The sequence below is a fragment of the Rhinolophus sinicus genome, linkage group LG06 (assembly GCF_036562045.2).
Source record: "Rhinolophus sinicus isolate RSC01 linkage group LG06, ASM3656204v1, whole genome shotgun sequence".
NCBI lineage: Eukaryota > Metazoa > Chordata > Mammalia > Chiroptera > Rhinolophidae > Rhinolophus > Rhinolophus sinicus.
Window position 1 is genome coordinate 25480954 of NC_133756.1, and position 16173 is coordinate 25497126.

At 45.2% G+C, this 16173-nt stretch overlaps 1 protein-coding gene across 1 annotated transcript in view; it reads left to right on the forward strand.

Annotated features, from left to right (window-relative positions):
• Nucleotides 1-15683, forward strand: part of C8A (complement C8 alpha chain) — a 56209-nt gene extending 40526 nt beyond the window's left edge. Inside the window, exons 8-11 of the mRNA XM_019742534.2 lie at nucleotides 5626-5757; nucleotides 6892-7049; nucleotides 11124-11346; nucleotides 15052-15683. Coding sequence (XP_019598093.2) covers nucleotides 5626-5757; nucleotides 6892-7049; nucleotides 11124-11346; nucleotides 15052-15203 — 665 coding nt within the window. The 3' untranslated portion in view covers nucleotides 15204-15683. The remainder of the gene's footprint in view (nucleotides 1-5625; nucleotides 5758-6891; nucleotides 7050-11123; nucleotides 11347-15051) is intronic.
• The last annotated feature ends 490 nt before the right edge of the window (nucleotides 15684-16173 follow it).

A 16173-nucleotide genomic window follows, 5' to 3' on the forward strand; every position in this document is an offset into this window, starting at 1 on the left:
AATGTAGCAAAGCAACATAGCTGATAAATCACAGTATCCTGAACGGCATTTGTTTGTTGCACAGAGATAAATAATGCATTACACCTGCTGTTTTCCACCTGATGCTTTTAATCTGAAGAATGACAGAGACTTGCTGTGTTCTGCCACCTCAGAAGTCAATTGCCTGGTTCTGCCTCTGAGCCAGCCATGCTGGTGCAGCATCTCCACAGAGGCGTGAGCACAGCCCTCATACCTGCACCATAGCCAAGACCGGGTGGGAAACAAGCAGTAAATATGGTGACCAGAGACATGGGTTCTGGGCTCCTAGCCTGCCAGGCGGGTATAACAGCTCCTCTTGGGGCCATACGAGAGTGGGAAATGACCCAGGGGTCTCCCAATCCGTCCTTGACTGATTTACTACTCCTTCTTTTCACTCTTGAGTTTAGGTCATGTTGGCTGAGCAGAACCTTGCTACTGGGGACACAAGGCCTACACATGGTCTCCCTCTGCTCTCAGTGTCCTCCTTACTTTGGCTAATCCCTAGTCATCATTTCAGACTTGCCTCTGGTCTCTTTCTTCTGACCCACAAGGAATCCTTTCCTGACCCGGCTGCCTTCTTTCAAAGTTCTTGTCACATAGTACAATCATTGTCTGTTTACTTGTCCACTTCTCCACCGTGGACTGTAAGCTCACTGAGAACGAACGCTCTCCTTAATCCTCTATTTCCCAGGTGCTTGGCACACAGTAAGAAACCATTAAGTAATGTACTTATCAAAGTTGTCTCAAAGGTTCTGCAAGTGTTCAAGTTTCAGAGTCTTGGCTTTGGAGCAAACCTTAAAAGACCACTGCTCAATTCTTTAAGCCCTTCTACTGTGCCTCTCAAAGGCAAGGAGCCAGCCTCTGCTTGGTACCCTCCAGGGGTGGGGAGCTCACTGCCTTAGGAAATAACTCATCTTCCTGGCCTCTGACCCTCATGACAGTTTACCTCATATTGAGCCTAAACCCATCTCCTTGTAGCTTCTGCCCTGTTGGTCCTTGTTCTTTCCCTTGTGGCCACACAAACAACTCTAACTCCTCTTCTTTAAAACAACCCTCTGGAGAGGTGAATCCAGGTCTATTAATCTCTCTTAAACAGGGATCTTTCCTCCCTTTTCAGGCAAACATCCCTCTTCCCCTCAAACATTCCCCAAAGGAAATGGCTTTGAATTTCTTTACCCTCATTATCCTCACGCCTATTCTTCTCCAGTCATTCTCTACTTTTGTTTTAAGTTTTATTTTATTGTGGGTAAGACCACTTACCATGAAATCTACTCTTCTAGCAAAATTTTAAATGTGCACTAACTACATTATTGTTAATTACAGGGACAATGCTGCACAGATCTCTAGAACTTACTCATCTTGCAGAATTTAAACTTTATGCTGGTTGATTAGCAACCCCTCATTTCCCTCTCCCCTCAACCCCTGGCAACCCCATTTCTACTCTCTGATTCTATGAGTGATTCTTTTACACACCTCATATAAGTGGAATCATGGAGTATTTGTCCTTCTGTGACTGGCTTATCTCGCTGAGCTTGATGTCCTCAAGGTTCATCCAGGTTGTTGCATATGGCAGGATTTCTTTCCTTTTTAACGCTGAATAATGTCCAACAAATGTCCTTTTTCTTATTTCCTTTTTAAAGTGTGGCTCCCAGAACTTTGCAGCAGGCTCTGAGTTGTTCTAACCTGTGCAGAGAATGAGAGTATCCCTTCCTTTACTTTACTGATTATCATTTTCACCTGGCTTCATTACCCCCCACTGCGGCAGAGTTATCTCTCTATGGCCTTTTCTCCTGTTCTTCTGCTAAACAGTGTGCATTCCTTACTGAGCTCGTGCATTTGGTATTTTGTCCCCAGGGTAGGACATTACAGCATTCCCAACTGAGCCGCATTTTGCTATGCTTGGTCTGACTCTCCATCCAGGTGTCTGAGGGCTTTGTGGATACTGATTCTTAATCTGAAGTATCCTTGGCTTTTCCTAGTTCTTCTTTTGGGTAAGATCCGCTAAGGCTGGCTGCTGAGTCCTTATCCAGGGCACTGACAAAGGCCTGAGACAGGACAGAAGCCAGTGCTCTGCAGCGGGCCACCCGAGGTTCTTCGGAGGACCGTGGTCCTCAAAATCTGGGTCTAGACGCACTTCAGAGGAGTCACCTGGAATAAATGACCTTGTTTAAAATACAGAGCGCTGATTATGCAGAAATACAGAATCAGAATCAATCCAGGTGGGGCCCAAGAACCTGCATTTTTAATAGCAATCAGGTGATCTCCATATGTAGCGAGGTTTAGTGAACTCCAGAGTTCACTGAGTTTAGAAGCCAAAACAAATGCCAGTGTGATCTGGTCCAAAGCTGACATCTAAGGTGTCCAACCTGATGAGACGAGGGCAGAGCTGAGACAGAGCATTACCTGGTTCTATAAATATAGTCCGTCCTCACCTCCCCACCTGTGCTACGCACCCATCTGGGCAAGGGCTACACAATTGCTCCAGACCTTTTTCTGCTCCATCTCCCCTCTGTCTCCTCTGCTCTTAGCTTCCCTCTTTCTGGTTCCGTGTCTTGGCCTCCAATATCAAATTCAAGTCTTGGATTTTGGAACCATGTTTGACCCTCTGCCCCCACCCCAGCTCTCTGATCTCGGTTTCCCGTGGGTACTCTGTAGACACCTTTGGTTTGGTCTCCCTCACGGCTTTTGGAGAGACGCCTCTTCTATCCCCGGTGTACTGAAACAAGCAACTCTCAGATACGAATTACTCCTCATTTAATATATTGTCCAAACCTGCTGGCTTCCCAAGGCTAGAATCTCACGTATTCACATCTGCATCATATTCTTATTAGTTTTATTCTCATTGTGTCTACATTCCCCAATACGCAATTGCTGGGGTTGGAACATAGTAGGTGCTCACTAAATTTTCTGAATTCTTTAGTCTGATGCAATAATTGGAATTAGTGAAAAAAACCACAGGCTTCTAAGACAGACTTGAGTCTGAATCTCAGTTCCACCATTTTTTTTAGCTGTATGGCCTTAGGCAAGTTAATTAACCTTTATGAACGTAGGGCATCACAACTAAAAATGAGAAGCGTGGGCTAGGTGCCTAAGGACCCTTTTAGCTCTCACACTGTACGATTCAGTCACAGACCTGCCCTTGCTGGCTGGTACCCTACTTTGGGGTCCTCGGAAGGTAATTCTTTTGCAGTAATTTGAGTTGTGCTTTTCAAATCAAACAAGCTGGAATTCTCTTCTCCCAGCAGCACGTGGCAGACTGTCGGCAGCCCCTCATGAGCAAAATCACTCCACAGGCATCCTCCAGCCCCCATTAATCAGCCAGTCCTGTCACTTTAATTCGGCAGCACTCCACCACGCACCTAGGTAATTACTCTGGCTTCTGCCCATGAACTCCTTTCATCCACTTTTGTTTATCACTGTTGAAGCATTTTTTAATCAAAACAATTAAATACGCTAAATCTTCCCCAATTAGTAATGCATTAAAAATGAAAAGTGCTTGAACGGAAATGGTAGGAGAAGCCCTCTGCCCGGTGCTGAGTGACGGTGCTGAGAACAGCACTTCTCCCAGGCACTTTCAGCTCGGGAGTTCGTTATTCAGAAACTGATGTGCATGGAGTCCCGTAGGGCTGTGGCTGGAAACGGCCTTGGAGATGAGCCAGTTCAATCACCTCCCTCCATAAATGGGAAACTGAGGCCCAGTGAGATCACAGGCACTTTCTAAGTTCACACAGGCTGTCAGTCACTGGGGTTTTGTTTTTCAGTTTTCTATAAAAAGAAAACTTGTATATATTTAAGGTATACAACATGATGATTTGATATACAGATAACAAAGGGAAATGATTACTACAGACTGATGTATATATCTTCTCACACAGTGACCTTTTCTGTGTGTGCATGACGAGAGCCCCTGACGTCTACTCTCTGCAAATTTCCACTACTCAGTACAATTATTATTAACTATCGTCATCAGTCTGTACTTCCTCATCCTGCAGAACTGTGGCTTTGTTCCCTTGGACCAGCATGTCCCCATCTCCCCCACTCCTGGTCCCTGGGAACCACTGTTCTACTCTCCGCTTCTATATATTGACTTTCTTAGATTCCACATATAAGTTAGATCATGTGGTCTTTTCCTTTTTGTGTCTGGCTTATTTCACTTAGCATAATGTCTTCCAGGTTCACCCATGGTGCTGTAAATGGCAGGGTCTGTATATTATTTAAAGCTGAATGATATTCAAATATATACGTGTGTGTGTATTTAATTCTATCTATCTATCTATCTATCTATCTATCTATCTATCTATCTATCTACCTACCTATCTAATCACAATTTCTTTATCCATTCATCTGAGTGACTAGGATGTAAATTCAGGATTCCTGACTTCTAAGATTCTTTCCATCACAAGCCCTTACCAAAGCATTCATGGCGTGTGTTCATTTATTCGCTCAATGTATTCATTCATCAATCATGATTCCTCCATGGCAGATCTAGTGCTGCTATGTTGACAAAAGAGTCAATAAGATACAAGTCCTTGACTGCATGGAGTTTGCAGTTTCATGGGGAGGCCGGCAAGTAAACTCTGTTGCTGAACATTCCCTTGAGGATATTCAATCTAATCCTTAGCTCAGTTGAATTACAGTCCTATTATTTTCCTTTGTGGTTGCTAGAGTAATATAATGACTGGTAATAATTATTATATAGTTTCAGTTAAAAGTAAGGATATTTCAAAAATACAAACTCCCGTCCACAACCTTCAGAAGACTTTAGCTGCAGATAAAGTTGGGCTCTGCAGCAATGGTCAGTATCTTCTTGCTGCAGTCTGCTTTTCTAGCCTTCGCTTACCAGGCCAACCAAGGGATGGAAACCCAGCTCTGTTCATTTACAGGCTGTGGGGTCAAGGCAAAATGGCCTTACTGCTTTGAGAATTATGTTCCTCATCTGCAAAATGCAGGCTTCTCAATGGGACAAATACAGAGACAGCTAGTGTGGGACTCACAGTTCTCCTAAGATAAGGAGGCAGGCAGACTCCCTATGGAGATCGCGGCATCTTCTAACAGCACTCCAGCCTCTCTGAGGTGCAAAGAGAACCTGGGCAAAAAGAATTGTGACAACTATGATCATTCAGGTGCAAACAAAGCACACTGGCAGCTCTGGAGAAAAAAAGAAGTATTCTGATCCAAAAATGCTTCGTGGAGTAAATGACATTTGAATTGGGGCTTGAGTAGACTTTGGAAAGATGTGAAAAGGGACAGAAGAAGGGGCAACATGTGCAAAACTGCAGAGTGAAAATGGGCCAGGACCTGGGCCAGGCACAGGGGTACGTGGAGATGGATGAGAATCACTGCCTGTAGGAGGCTCAGTGGGGAAGGGGCAAAGGAAAGAGGAATAACACTAATCCACGCAACACATATTCCTTCTCATTTCAAGAATTATTTGGGCTGGAACCACACAGGAGAGAATACTGAAATTGGGTTAAAGAACTGGGATTTCAACCCAGATCTCATAGACTCCAAAACCAAAGCTAGCCTTTACTACTGTCAGCTGGTTGTACCATAAGAACAGTCTTTTAGCATCTCAGTGTGTTGCGTTTCTCTGTGTCTCTGTGGCAGGTATCACCAGTGAAGATATCGGGACATGCTTTGGAGGGTCTGTGGGCCTTAATTATGACTATTCGGCTACTGTAACTATTGGAGGAAGTTTATCAGGAGAACGCTGTACAAAACATGGAGGTGGCAAAAGAGGTAAGTATTTAGTAACAGGTCTCCCAGGAAGAAAAGCCAGACTTTCCCTTGGGCACAGAATCAAGGCACAAAACTATTGTTCCTCCTAATGGATTTCATGTCAGTCAATGGTCAAACTGCAGAGCTGCTAAATACGCCAAACCCATGACCTGCGGTGGCTGTATTTTGAATTCTCATGGGCTGAGATCACCTTAGAAATATCTGACTTTGTATGGTGCATGCTCCTAGGTTTTAAGCACTAGACAAAGATCTAAGTCCTGGGATGAAAGGAATGTGTAGACAGAACCTGGAAAATAGACTGTTGAGATAAAGGCCCATCAACATGCATTCCAAAGGGAGGAAAGAAGTTCCTGAGAGAGGAGAATATGGTTGTCAAGTTCAAACTCAAAGAATAATTATTAGAGAAAGATTGTGCAGGAATATTTTATGGCATTTCCTGAACAAGTCAATATGAGCATTCATTCATTCATTCATTCATTCATCAAACATGTATTGAGTTGTTTTGTTTGTGTTTTGGTAGGAGACAGAGGATGCAGGAATGATAAAACAGTTTAGAGTAGTGGATGAGGTAGATACAAGACAGGTTCAAGTTACTCCCATTGCTTTAGGCTACTCCTGCCTCAGGGCTGTAAGTCAAAGTGCTTCTTTTCTCCACTGACCTTCCCTCCTCTCTCCATTTACCTGCAAAGATTCATTCCCTTTTCTAGAAAATTCACTTTTCCTCCTGACCAGTCCCCCACCCTACTGTAGGTCTGACCATGTTTTTCTCTACACCCCCTACTGAGCCCCACAGGGACAATTCACTGTTTAATTGAAACTATTTAGCATATAGAAGACACCAAGTAAGCATCTGACATATGAATGAATAAATGAATGAATTGTCATCCATTTTTCCATCCTCTCACTCCTCCATGTTGGGCTGGCTGTCTCCCCATTTTCTGCTCTAATCTAGAGGATGGGTCTATTTCTGATAGTTGGTCCTTCTCTTCTGCTTTGTCTTGTCAGCAAGGTAAAAGAGTGGGAGACAGCTCTAAAGACAGCACGTACACTTTGTCCCCCATCTTCTTACTGGCATTTGCTAACCTGTCCTTTGGCTTTTGGGGAAATGAGCTAATGCAGTTATCCTCTTGATAGATTTTGACCATAAGGCCATGGCTGTGGAAGACATCATTTCTCGGGTGCGAGGTGGCAGTTCTGGCTGGGGTGGTGGCTTGGCACACAACAAGAGCATCATCACATATCGTTTCTGGGGGAGATCATTAAAGTATAATCCTGCTGTTATTGATTTGGAGGTAAGTCTTTTTGCAGTTGAAGAAGCTCTTCATCCACAAAGAATGAAAGTGAAACAGACCAGATCATTTCATATTTCTTATTATGAGCCCATCAAAGAACAAGATTGAATGTTAACAGCACGCTGAACTGGTGGCCCTCCCCATACCTGATTCTGTCCAGGCTGCAGGACAGCTGGGATCAGGAGCATGAATACCTCATCAGTGCCTAGTTTTACACTAGTGGTCCCAGAATATCTTCAGGATTGGGCAACATTAGAAATAATAATAATAATTTGCATTTATACATAAAAGAGTTTTAAAAATCACATCTGTTAAATTGGGGGTTGGCAAACTTTTTCTCTAAAGGAGTGGATAGTAAATATTGGATACTTTGTGTCCCACACACAGTTTCTGCTATAAAAGTTCTTCTTCTTTGTGAACAATCTTTTGAACATATAAAAACCATTCACAGCTTAAAGGCCATATAAAAACAATCTGTGGATTGAGTGTGGTTCCAAGCTGTAACTGTAGTTTGCTCCCCTTGCTTTAAATAGTTGCATCTCCTCACCACAATGAACAGGGACATGATTCTCCCCATTGAAAAGATGAGGAAACTGAGGCTCCAAGCACTCAAATGATCTAAGGTCGCAGAGCTCATAGGTGGCAGGACCTGGATCTCAGACCTTTGGAAGTCTTATCCAGTTCTCATTTCCCTCTATTCTAGTACCTTCCTTAAAGCCATGGTCATCAACCACTGGGGGGCAATTTTGCCTCCACATTGAAATTTGGTACTGTCTGGAGACATTTTTGATTGTCACAACTGGGAAGGTACTATTGACATCCAGAGGACAGAGGCCAGGAATAGTGCTAAACATCCCATAATGCAAAGGCCAGCCTCCACAACAAGGAACTATCTAGCCTGAGACAGCAATAGTACCAAAGTTGAGAAACCTTGCCTTAAATCCCTAACCTCACAAAGAGAGTAAAATTGTATTTTAACTGCAAATAAGTAATGGTTCTACCAGTTGTCAAACTACTTCTATTTATATATAAGGGCAATCCATTAAAAAAAAGAGTTATATTTTGGGGTTTTAAATAAAATATTATTGTTTTCTTGCCTATTTTCTTCTGACCCTTGCCCATTGTCTACATATAATTCAAATTCCAGGTATGGATACATTCCTCTTTTTAAAATGTATACCAACAGTTAAACATAAAAGTCTATTATAACACCCTGCTCTCTTTGAAGAAAGAGGTCAGATGAATTAACCCTGATTTCATTTCATCTTCAATAAGTAAGGGAGCATTTTCACACACCTGTAATTCACATAGGGTCTGGAAAAAATGCTATCATCAAGCTATTAGATTTGGTCAAAAACTGTAAAATTGATTTCAGGAGTAATATATAAACTTTCATGGGCAAGAGGTGAATTTTGTGTTTGCCTTGAGCAAAACTTCTGAGGGAAAGTTTTCATGATTTGGAGAAGCCCGAATGCTATCTTTAGGGAAAGAGAACCCGGGTTTGGGGTGAGAAAGATAGAGTTTGGTGTATGGCTCAGCAACCTTTGTGTTGTGTGACCTTGGACAAGCTACTTCATTTTCTGAGCCCCATTTTCCTGCTCTATAACGTGAGGATGATAAAATGTTAGGGAGAGGGAAGTGGGTGCTTAGTAGATGCCAGCTGAGGAGACATGTTTATGGAGGTTAAGTGAGCTGGCCAAGTCTCATGCCTGGTAAATGGCAGAGTGCAACTTGAGCTATGTTTGACTAACTCGAACACCACACTCAGAACCCATGTTACCCCCTGAATAGTTTGGATTCGATGCATTACGCTGCTGGCAGGTTATCGAGCAGGGAAGCTAAAGCTGTGCTTTTAAAAGGAGAATGCTCACAGAGGTATGAAGGATGAATCAAAGGAGAGAGAAAGAGAGAGACTATGGACAGGGGGGCGGGTTAGGGGGTTATTTGGAACCTGATGACCAGAGTGGAAACAGTATCGGATTCATTTGCATAACCCCAGAGCTTAGTGGTACTTAGTTATGGCAGGTACTTAGGAATCACGTTATATAATGTAATGTTATGATGCTGTGTTATGTTGTATATTATTATGTTGTGCTGCTATATCACACCTCTTGCCTTCTCTGTATCTATTTTCTCATCTGTAAAATGGGAACAAGATCATTGCCAATATCTTCTCAAGCTCTGACATTCTAAAATTCTGTTTTGCCACCACCCTTTCCTCCTTTAAGTCCCCACCAGTCTTCCCTAAGGAGTGCTCCCTTCCCTCTCACTGAGGATTCTGGGAGGCGGAAGTGACAGATGTGGGACTGAGTGCTGAATTTCGCTGGAAGGTCAAAGGGAAGTTGCCCAATGGTCCTGGGCTTTCTGTGGAACTAAAGGTCACCTTTAACAAAGGCCACAGGGTAACCCATTCTGCCCTGACTTCCTAACCATGGGGCCAAATTCCCTGAACTTCCAGTAAGTGGTCTTCTTCCCTTGGGTGGAGGCCCAGCCAGTCCCGACATGCCCAACCTGGTGACCTCAGCCACAGCCCCGGAGCACAGGCCAAGGTCTGTTTGCCGCAGGTCTTTCTGTACACATTTCCAGGAATCCATTCGAGGCTACTGCGATGCCCTCTGTGGACTCTGATTCTAGAGAAGTCAGATTGTTCCAGTGTGGCTGACTTTTCTCTCTGAATTGCCCACTGCCCTTGGCAAATGACTCCCCTCTCAGGGCCTCAGATTACTGTCCTGTAAAATGAAAGAGCTGGAAAAGAGCTTTCGTTTTATGATTGTCTGTTAAAATATGTAGCATTATAAGCGTGCTGAAGGTAACCATATGCACATGAAATCTGAAAAATATAGGCTTTCTTTTTAACTATCATCACGTTTATAAAAATGGTGCTTTATTTTATATTGTTCTTCCCTTTTGCACTAGTATCTCACGTTCATTGCTCCTTTAGATCCTCATAAGAATTATGAGGTACCTAAAAAATAGGTACTTATTCCCATTTTATAGATAATGAGGCTCAGGTTTAGAGAGTGGCGGTTAAGAGTTCTAGGCCACAAAGCTAGGAGGTGAGCAGCATTTATTTAGCTTTTACTATGTGATAGGTCTTCCCCATCCATCAACTTTCATCCTCACAATACACCTGGAAGGTAGGACTACTGTTCTCACTTTACAGACGAGGACGGGAAGCTCCATGTGTCACGTGGCCGAGGTCAAACAGCTGGAAGCAGTAGGGCTGGGATTTGAAGCGATTTCCTGTCTCCAGCTTCCATGCTCTCCACTACATCTACCACAATATTTTCACCCAGGGGTTGATTTTTGTCCCCCAGGGGACATTTGGCAATGTCAGGAGACAGTTTTGGTTTTCACAACTAGAAGGTACTACTGGCATCTAGTGGGTGAAGGCTAGAGATGCTGCTAAAATAAACATCCTACAATGCACAGGAATTTCAACAAAGAATTATCCGGCTAGAAATTCAACAGTGCCAAAATTGAGAAACCCTGGACTACAGTCAGGCCTGGAATGGGTGGCCGCAAATGTAAACGTCGCCCACCCGTCCCCATACACATAACCATCACCCTTGTAGCATCAGGAGAGGTGCTCAGCAATGACAGCATAACTAGCTATCAAGGACTTTGTTAATTCCTACACTGAAGGATGACAGTCAACACACACACACACACACACACACACACACACACACACACACACACACATACCACACACACACTTTACACTCTTCCTGATTCCTAAAAGTACGGGAGAGGGCAGATGAGTTGGCACAAATGGCGTCTGAGCTCCCCTCTTCCTCTGAGATTGGGGGACCACAGGTTTCAGAGTTAAGTAGGTCCCTATTTGGAGTGACTCTTGCACTTCATTGCATGCTCTTAAGCTGGTCACGCAAACACTCCTGAGCATCCACGTCGTTATCTATCTGCTGGGGAGTTTAGCTTCACAGAGTGGCTGCGAGGATTCCAGGCAGTGGGATAAAGCTGAGTGTCTGGCTCTGTGCCTGGCGTATTCTTGGGCTCCGGGAAACTGGACAGAGCCCGGGGAGGGGTCCTCTGTTCTTTGTGTGCCCGCAGATGCAGCCCATCCACGAGATGCTGCGGCACACAAACCTAGGGCCCCTGGAGGCCAAACGCCTGAACCTGCGCCGGGCCTTGGACCAGTACCTGATGGAATTCAGCGCCTGCCGCTGCGGACCCTGCTTCAACAACGGGGTGCCCATTCTTGAGGGCACCAGCTGCAAGTGTCAGTGTCCCCTGGGTCGCCAGGGTTTTGCCTGTGAGAAAACAGAGAAAAAGGGTAAGTAAGGCCCATGAATCTTCTTCACTCATGTTCAAGCCTGGCCCAGCTCAGAGAGGCAAGCGCAGAAATGGCCTGTGGGGTCCCAGTCTCTCCTTTCTGTGCCCTCTCGCCCACTATCCTAGGACCCCACACTCTGAACTTTATGGCTGACCCCCACACTTCATGGTTCCTATGCTTTCCCCTGCCATTAAGACCCTCTCTCAGATGAGGACTGTTTTTTTTTTACCTAGGTGTATATGGACAACACCATTCAATTTTGGAGGGATACATTAGTTTCCTAGGGCTGTCATAACAAATTACCACAAGCTAGGTGGCTTAGAGCAACAGAAAATTACTGTCTTACACTTCTGGGACTGGAAGCCCAAAATTCAGGTCTATCGTCCAGGTTGGTTTCTGGAGGCTACGAGGGAGAGTCTATTCCATGCCTCTCTCCTAGCTTCTGCTGCTTTTCCGCAGCCCAAGCATTTCTTGGCTTGTAGAGACATCATTCCAATATCTGCCTATCATCATATGGCTTCTCCATTCCTTGTCTCAGTTTTCCCTTCTTATAGGAACACTAGTCATTAGCTTAGGACCTACACTAATCTAGCAGTACCTCATTTTAACTTGATTTAATCTGCAAAGACCTTACTTCCAAAGGAAGTTGCATTTGCAGGTAATGGGAGTTTGGACTTGAACATATCTTTGCGGGGAGGGGTGGTGGTGGTGTGGACACAATTCAACCCACTATAAGGTTTAAGTAGTTGCAAATACAGTGCACGGAGTTATAACTAAAACCAAGGTGAGGCAAGTAAGGTTGAAACATATATATCTGCAGCATGAACTGGCTGATACCATGGAAGAAGGTTCTTAGAAAAGGGTTAGAAATTCGCACCCCTTAACTGATGAAGATGTCTGGAGACCTGATGTGACTCCCAACTATTTCACTCACTTACTGTGAGACACTGGTTAATTACTTCTTTTTTTTCTGGGGCTCATTTTTCTCATTTAAATTTTTTCTGAGTTCCAAGAATCCCTCTGCGTACCCCGATCCCTGAACCGCCTGTTTTTCCATGCACACAAAACTGCTTATATGGTACATGGAATAATGGCAAAACGTGGCCTACCACATCGGTGTATAAATCAATCTCGATTGGCAACTGCAATGATAAAAAGGTGAAAAAAAAAAAGGAAAAAGAAAAGGTCTGGATGGGTATATCTAAGGTATGCCTCTTGGGTCCATAAAACCAACTGTTGAAGCACAAGGTAGATGGGACAGAGCCTGGTTTTAAATGAGAGGATGGTGGGTTATAACTTCCTCACTGGGAGAGTAGTTCTAAATGGGAAGCAGGGCAGCGTAGCTCTGGTGTCACATAGATCTTAGCAACCCAGTGCTGTCAGTTTTCATCTGGGCATCCCTTGAATAGTGGGGATGGCATCAGCACCTTTGTCACAGGTTGTGTTGAGGATGAAAGTAGCTACCACACGTGGCAGGCTCTATGATGACTAAGAGGAAGACATAAGTCCATTGCTAGACAATCTGTCCTGGCTCAGGGCCTTGTCTAAACTCCTCCTGTGCTGGCTAGAAGAGCACAAATCGGGGCCCAACACGCTGCCTGCTATCCTATAGGAGGGATCCTGAGAGGGGTAAGCCAAGATGGCGAGTGAGTTCCAGAGTCCTTACGAAGGAGGATGAAGAGGGAGAAAAAAAACAAGCACACCAATTACCAGGGCCAAACTTGTTACAGTTTCCTCATGTGAATTGGAAAAAGGTACTACCTGATAGGTAGAGAAATTGGAAGAAACAAAGAAAACCACATGGGACTTATACTGCCGAACTCCAGGGCCCAGGGATATTTTGAATTTTCAAGCAGAGTGCGGATTGGGTGTCAGCCCCCATTGGCCCCACAGACCAGGCAGCTTTCCCAGAGGGAACAAAGGTCAATGAATAGAAAGAATAACTAACCCTTATTCTGGGCCAGACACTATCACAACACTTCATGTGCGTGAACTTTTTTATTTCCCCAAGAATGTTATGAGATAAATAGTATGATTGGCCCTGTTTTACAGATGAGGAAACTGGGGCAGAAGGAAGGTGAGATAACTTGCTCTAGCTGGGCAGTGTCAGAGCCAGGATTTGGACCCAAGAAGTCAGATGTTAAGACCCAAGCTCTCAACTGTTACATTCTACTGATTTACATCTTAAGAGTCAGGAAATTTGGGGAATGAGGGCAGAGAATCTGAGGGTCTTTCCCAGTTTAGTTACCGGCCTGACCTGGGTTAAAGGGACAAACATGGGAACCTGCCTGGGTAATTATCGTTACAGCATGTCAAGGGTCCTGAGAACCAGTGACTTACTCAGATCCCTGTCCACACAGCATAAGACAGAAGATCAGGGAGTGTGAACTACGTAGACATGTCTTTCCAATGGTCCAATGCAGGGCTCAGTGCTGGCGCACGCTGAGTTATATATACACATGATGGTCATTGAAGGGGGACAAGATGCCAATGATCTGGGGGGGGGGGTGGCAGGGCACTGTGTCCTCTTCCTCACAGGCCCATTCCTCCTGCATGATTATATTCAGTCAATTGCAAGCAGCTCATGGTGTTCCATCAACCTTGTTCTAAGCAGGGTGTGGACATCAGGTGGCCTTGGGGCTCAGACTGAACTTTCCGATCTCAGATGGAACTTGCCAGATCCATCTGGCAAGAAGAATCTAAGACTAGGGAGTCAGCCACCATGGAAACCCCCTGATGCAGGTCCCTAGGGATTTTCCCAGCACACCTTCGCCTGTGGGGACTGAGTCGCAGAGGTGGGAGAAATAGAGACAGAGAACCCTGCTATGGCTGCCCCACCGGGGAGTATAATTACAGAGCTGGAAGGGACTTGAAGATAATCTAATCCAATGATATTCACACTGGGATCTGAGGAAACTTGGGGTCTTAGGGGCTGCCCCAGGGGAGCATGGTGAACCTAATAGACACCCCAGCTTCAAACAGAACAGCTCTACTTTCATCTGACTTCCATGTCGGGGCCCATGTCAGATTTCATTGACAAAAAAACCCCAAAAACAACCAGTAATGAAAAAAGTAGCCATGGCGTAACCCCAGCAGAGTAGTCCATCCTTCTCATCTTACAGAGGTGCAATCTCAGACTGAGGGAAGACGAGCTTGCCCAAAGGCACAGAGCCGTCAGGATGCAGCAGCCCAGGGCTGGGCGGATTGTATGAGCTGGATTTCCAGAGCCACCTGGTCAGGGTGTGCATTCTGATGCTCTGTGCAGAGAATCTGTCCCACCCCCCACCCACCCCATTGTCAGAGTCTGAAGGGGTTTGATTTGTAAGCCCTCATTCAAAAGCCCAGCTCTCCATAGGGGTGTCTGGCTGGCCTTTGTCTGTGCTCACTGCTCCTCACACTCTCCAGTGGCTCTGTGTCCTTCTTCTATAGAAGTAAGCCGCCCTGCCTGACTCTGCTATCCATCTTCCATGGGACTGCAGACTTCAGTTTCAGGAGATGGGCTTCCAGGGGCCTCTTCTCACTCCATCCAGAGTTTCAAGTTAAGTGTGAGGTGGCAAACACAGAGGTCTTGGTTGGCTACTCCAAGGCATTTCCCCAAAGAGGGGATTGCACGCCATTCTCGGGCAACGGGTGTTCCTCCCTCCACACTGTCCAGCTGCTCCTTGTATGCTAACCTCCTCCTTCCCTGGGAAACTGTCTGTGCAGGAACCAAGGCAGATGGTAGCTGGAGCTGCTGGACCCCCTGGTCTGCTTGCACAGGGGGCACTCAGGAAAGGAGGAGAGAGTGCAATAACCCTCCTCCCGAGAACGGAGGCGCCTCGTGTTCAGGGCGGACAGTGCAGACCCAGTCTTGCTGAGGGCCTCTGGGCACACGCAGCGACATCTCTCCCTGCATGGACCACTGGATGAAGACTTCTTGCAGCTGAGAAAAAGTGCCAATCGCCATGGACTTTTTCTTTGTCCTGACCTCTCCCAGTCCTAAGACCAGGCTGTGTCATCTACAACCAACTGTTCTCGTACCCGCAAAACTCTGTCATTGAACAACTGGGTGTTGAGTGTTAACTAGAATCTTGGTCCTGCTCACAGCACTTTGGATCACCCAACAACAACAACAACAAAAAAGGAGAAATCTCAATCCATGTCTTAGAGGAACTTATAGGATATTAACAGTTAGACTCCTGAAACAATCAATGGGCAATACAACAAAGTACGACGGAAATTATCTCACTTCTTTGATAATTATATTTGTTCATTTATAGAATGATTATTAGTTGATAGGATAAGCAGACACACTGGAATAATGAGAAAAAAAATTAAAGATTAACTTGAGTTCCTTCCATGTTTCTTCATGTGGGTTCAATATTTCCTTGTATTCCTTCCGTTAATCTCTCGTTTGCTTAAGTTCTTACCACACGTATCACATTTCTCCCAATTATTTTCTCACAGCACACTGTGCTTTTCCTTCGTTGCGTTTTTCACACTTAGTAATTGTATATTGGCTCCCATATCTCCTGTGACTATTTGTGACCTGTTCCCCCATCTTGAAGGCAGGGATCAGTTTTGTTTGGTTCAGCACTGTGTCCCCAGAAGCCAGGGCTGTGCCTTGAGTTGGGAGGGACCTACCAAGCCTTTGTGGATGAAGTGAGGGACTGAACTCAAGAGACAGTTCAAAGACGGGGTCCACAGTGGCCAGCCTCCCAGAGTGGAGCGTGGATTGGAGGGGCCAACCGGTGACGATCAGTGCACCCTCCCTGACCCAGGTACCTGAGGGAGAGCCCATCGCACCGCCTGCCTCGGTTATCTCCAGAGCATTCCAGCGATGCCTCG